A 4527-nucleotide genomic window follows, 5' to 3' on the forward strand; every position below is an offset into this window, starting at 1 on the left:
AAAAATTTGAATTGAATACCACCAAACCTTTAAAAGTTTTAAAAAATTTATAAAATTCTTCATTGAATATAATACACCCCTTAGTGTTGTATACTTGTAGTATATATAAAAAAAAAACTAAGTTGGTAATAAATTCCAAAGGAGTATTTAAGTGATCCATGAGATTTGAAACGAAGTTGGAATCACTGCAGTGAAGGATGAGAAACAGTGCACTGAAAGATGACAAAACAGTTTGGTCATTGCAACAATACTCAAACTTTGTTATTTCTCATTAACACTTGGGAGAGTTACATTTCAGGAAACCAAATATCATATGCTTCCTATCCCTTAGTAACACACACTACTAAACTTAACACACTACTAATAAGCACTACACCTTTGCTGCAGTAGCACCATCTTCTGCATCATAGCAATCAGCCACAGCCACAGTTATCTTTCTCTGCACACTTTTGTACGAATAGCGTTTTGCAACGAAGGCATACACCCCTATGTTCACAGCGGTTATGGTTGCCAAGAGCGCGTAAAAGTAGTCCAACCGGCTGCCATTCAAGTCTTTTGCGAACCAGCTCTTCCCGGTTTTCGCTGTTATGTGATCCACTATGGTTATCAAGAAGCTGCTAAGGAAATTCGCGGCCCCCAAAACGCTTAGGTAGAAGGCGATTCCCAAGCTTCGCATGGAGTCGGGGACTTGATCGTAGAAGTACTCTTGTAGCCCCACTAGTGTGAAGCCATCCCCTATGCCAATGATGAGGAATTGTGGTGCTAGCCAAAACACACTCATTGAGGTTGAGGTCTTTAGGGGGCTTTCTTGGACAACACTTAGTCTCTTCCTTTCTACCAAGGCTGCAACTACCATTGTTGTGACTGAAAACACCATCCCGATCCCGATCCTCTGGAGGATGTTGATGCCCCTCTCGTTGCCCGTCGCCCTCCTCAGGATTGGTACGAGGATTCGGTCGTAGATTGTGACGGAGACGATCATTCCAACGGCTGCCAGCACGAAGATTGAGGCCGGGGGGATCTCGAAGCCATTGGCAATCTTTCGGTTTAGTGTCATGCCTTGCTTGATGAAGAAGGTGGCGGTTTGTGACACACAAATCCCAAATGGCAGAGTGGTTAACCAAATGGGAATCATGTTGATCACCAGCTTCATCTCCTCCACTTTTGTCACGGTTGCAAGCCTCCATGGATTCTCTGCCTCCTCAGCTGACCTTCCTTTCTCTTCTCTGATTGCAGCTTTGTCAAGAAACCTTAAAAATCAACCAAAACAAAGTTAGATTTCTGTTCTAATTGTGGCAACTCCTAGGTCTAACCATGTTAGGCAAAGGCTGGTAAAGGGCCAAGTCCATCAATTGGTGACTAGAAGGATTATTGGGCGAAGGCCGGTGAAGAATTAAGTCTAAGTCTAGCACTCTGCCTCTCGATGGTGGTCTATAAGAAAATAAAGTTATACCTTGGCTACTAGCTAGAAAATAAAGTTATACCTTGGCTACTAGCTATAGCCTTTGGCATAATTGTAAGCACTTATCCTAACAAGTGGTATTAGAAGCAGGGCCAAGTCAAACACCTAACAAGTGGTATTAGAAGCAGGGCTAAGTCAAACACCTACCTCTAAAAAATATGATGACGGTCAATAAAGAAATAAAGCACCTGCCTCTCAAAAATGTGATGGTGGTCTTGATCTATATAAAGTTACGACTTCACTACTAGTTATAGCTTTTGGCATAGTGGTAAACGTTTGATCATAACAAATAGAACCGTCAAAACAGGTTTAGCCCGCCCCCAAAAGGTGGGACGGACTTTAAATTTTATGACCCGAATTTTGACCGTCTTTTTAGCTTGCCCCTGCCAAAATGGCAGGCTTGACGGGACGGGATTGACGGGCCAGCTTATTTTAAGCCTGTATTTTGACGAGTTTTTTAGATTGTCCTGTCATATGGCAGGCTTTGGCGGGCCCCACCCCACGGTCCATTTCAACAGCTCTACTAACAAACCATTAAGCTGAGACAGAGTATTGTTGATTACTTGAGCTTTCCAGTGTGGCACAGAAGTCTCCCACGGGCATATTCTGACTTAGGAACTTCATATAACTCTGCAGAAGTAGAAGGGCATGGGAGATTTCTCTTTCTAATGGCTGCAACAAGGACCTGCAACATTGGTGTCAAGGGACTCCCAGCAGCCTTCCTATACCTATAAAATGGCCTTCCAATGCAAAAAACCACAATGCTAAAAGCCATAACTGCAGTGAGAATCATATCTGCTAAAGCCCAGCTAACATGGTCTTGAATGTAAACTATAAATGTCACCCCAACTAAGATCCCAGAGCAAAGCCCAAAGTTCCACCAATTGAAAAATGACATCTTCTGCTTTCTTTCCTCTGGGTGATCATCATCAAACTGATCAGCTCCAAAGCTCTCCAGGGAGGGCTTGTGGCCTCCCGTCCCGATCGATATCATGTAAATCGCGAGGAAAAATATAGCTTCGTGCGCCTTCCGAGGTTCATCGCACACTTCATTCCCGCAGGGTCTCAAGCTAGGGACTACCCTCGACATTGTCAACAGAATCAAGCCCTGCATAATGTGATGACAGTCTATAAGGAAAGAAAATTGCATCTTTACTAAGTTTATGGTGTACTGATAAACTCTTGATCCTAATAGGCTGAAAATAACTGTGAATACGCATTTACCAAGAAGTAGAGAACGGATGAAGTAAGAACGGTGGAGAATCGACCCAAGTAAGCATCGGCTAAGAAACCACCAAAGAGAGGCATAAGAGTGGTAACACCAGCCCAGTAGTTGACATTCTTGGCTGCTGTTTTGAGGTCTTCCTGCAGAATCTTGGTCAGGTATATAATCAAACTTGTGGCGATTCCGAAATAACTCAACCTCTCAGCAAATTCAATCACTGCAGAATTGAAGAAGATTAAGATTAGCCATCTCATAACCTTTCCCTTTCATTAAATTGTCACAAATTAAAAATAATTGTCCCTTAAAGAAATGTATGTATAGCAGTCAAGTTAGAAGGAATCATAAAAAGAAACTTAAGCTACCCACTACCACTGCTTTATTGAGCATGCTCAGTACCACTATTTCTTAAATTAAAGGGACACATACTTAGGAATTATGTACCTTAGCTTTGGATCATTGGACGGAGGCCGGTAAGGGCCAAATTCAACACATGTGGCCTAACACATGTGGCTAGGAGAATGTTTGGAGAGGCCAGTAAAAGGCCAAGTGCACCACCCTGGCTTTCGAAAGTGTGATGGCGGTCTATAAGAAAATAAAATTGCGGCTTCACTACTAGCTATAGCCACTACTGGAAATTATGGAATTTCCAACCACATGAAAGTGATCTTAAATCAAGTCGAAAGCCTTGTTCCGACCACTTTTAATTTGGTATCCGGAAAAACCTTTGTTGCTATTTCCGACCACTTTTTGGTTTCAACTTGATTTAAGATCACTTTTAGGTGGTCGGAAATTTCATAATTTTTCAGTAGTGAGCTTTTGGCCTGATAAACTCTTGATCCTAACAAGTGGTATCAGAGTCAGGTCAAGTCCTAGCAAGAGCAGGGCTGGTGCTGGGAGGGAATTGATGATCAACAATAGTACTGCTTGATGCATGGCAAAAGCTACTCTCTACCTAATCCGCTAGCCTGTACAGGTGTAGCGGAAACACTTTTATAGGTATAGTGGATGTGCTTTTTTTTACCAGTGTCTTGTGTTCTCACGGAAATTACTATGGTTTTGCTCGACAGATGAAAGAAAGTAAATAGGAAAAACTACCATTTAACCAACTACTATTTAATATTCATACAATTAATTCCTCTTATATGATGCAGAACCATGCATGTATGTAACCAGAGCAAAAGCTATGTGTTTTCTTCCTTAGAGTGAACAGCAGATCATCAGAGCTCATGCAAAATAAAACTGTAGATTTAAGCATGTTTTCATGCCTTATTTCGTGCTAAACAACAAAGAGAAAGTAACATCATATCATATATATGCCAACAAATATGGAAACTTACTGATGATGAAAAGGGAGGACTTCCAGACACCAGTGGAGGCGCGGAGAGGAACCCGGCCTTTATGATCAAGAGAAGAATCATACACCCATTTCTGCTCATCCATTTCTGCAAATTCCTCTTTATTGATTTGCTCAATCTCCACTCTCCTATCCATCTTGATGAGCTCCAATTAATCCCAAAGATGTTATTTGAAGTAATATGTAAATATAGTGTGTTGGTTTAACTTGATTGACAGATGTTGTTTGTCCTCCTTATATAGAGAAAGAAAGTCACTATCCCAGCTCCCAACACACTACTACTGGCTACTGCTGTTTGACATTTTCTTGGATTATGAGAACCCAAGAATGTGATGAAATGAATTAAAAAACAAAAAAAAAAAAAAAAAAAAGTTGACCGCTATTAGCTGTTTGGTAGCATAGTTAGCTTATCAGCCAAATTTGTCATATTTGACCACTATTAGTTGTTAGTGTTTGATTATTTAGCTGTCTGTAACAGCTTATTGC

General features: G+C 41.2%; 1 protein-coding gene across 1 annotated transcript; it reads right to left on the reverse strand.

The window, feature by feature from the left end:
* Window positions 1-239: 239 nt before the first annotated feature.
* LOC109157722 (protein NRT1/ PTR FAMILY 5.6-like) lies at window positions 240-4254 on the reverse strand. Its single transcript, XM_019305562.1, has 4 exons — window positions 4025-4254; window positions 2687-2904; window positions 2026-2570; window positions 240-1250 (listed from the first exon to the last, which is right to left on the reverse strand). Exons 1-4 carry the CDS (start codon window positions 4176-4178, stop codon window positions 371-373), a joined length of 1797 nt encoding a protein of 598 aa, XP_019161107.1. The 5' UTR covers window positions 4179-4254; the 3' UTR covers window positions 240-370.
* Window positions 4255-4527: the final 273 nt, after the last annotated feature.

This window comes from Ipomoea nil, unplaced genomic scaffold (assembly GCF_001879475.1).
Source record: "Ipomoea nil cultivar Tokyo-kokei standard unplaced genomic scaffold, Asagao_1.1 scaffold2792, whole genome shotgun sequence".
Lineage (NCBI taxonomy): Eukaryota > Viridiplantae > Streptophyta > Magnoliopsida > Solanales > Convolvulaceae > Ipomoea > Ipomoea nil.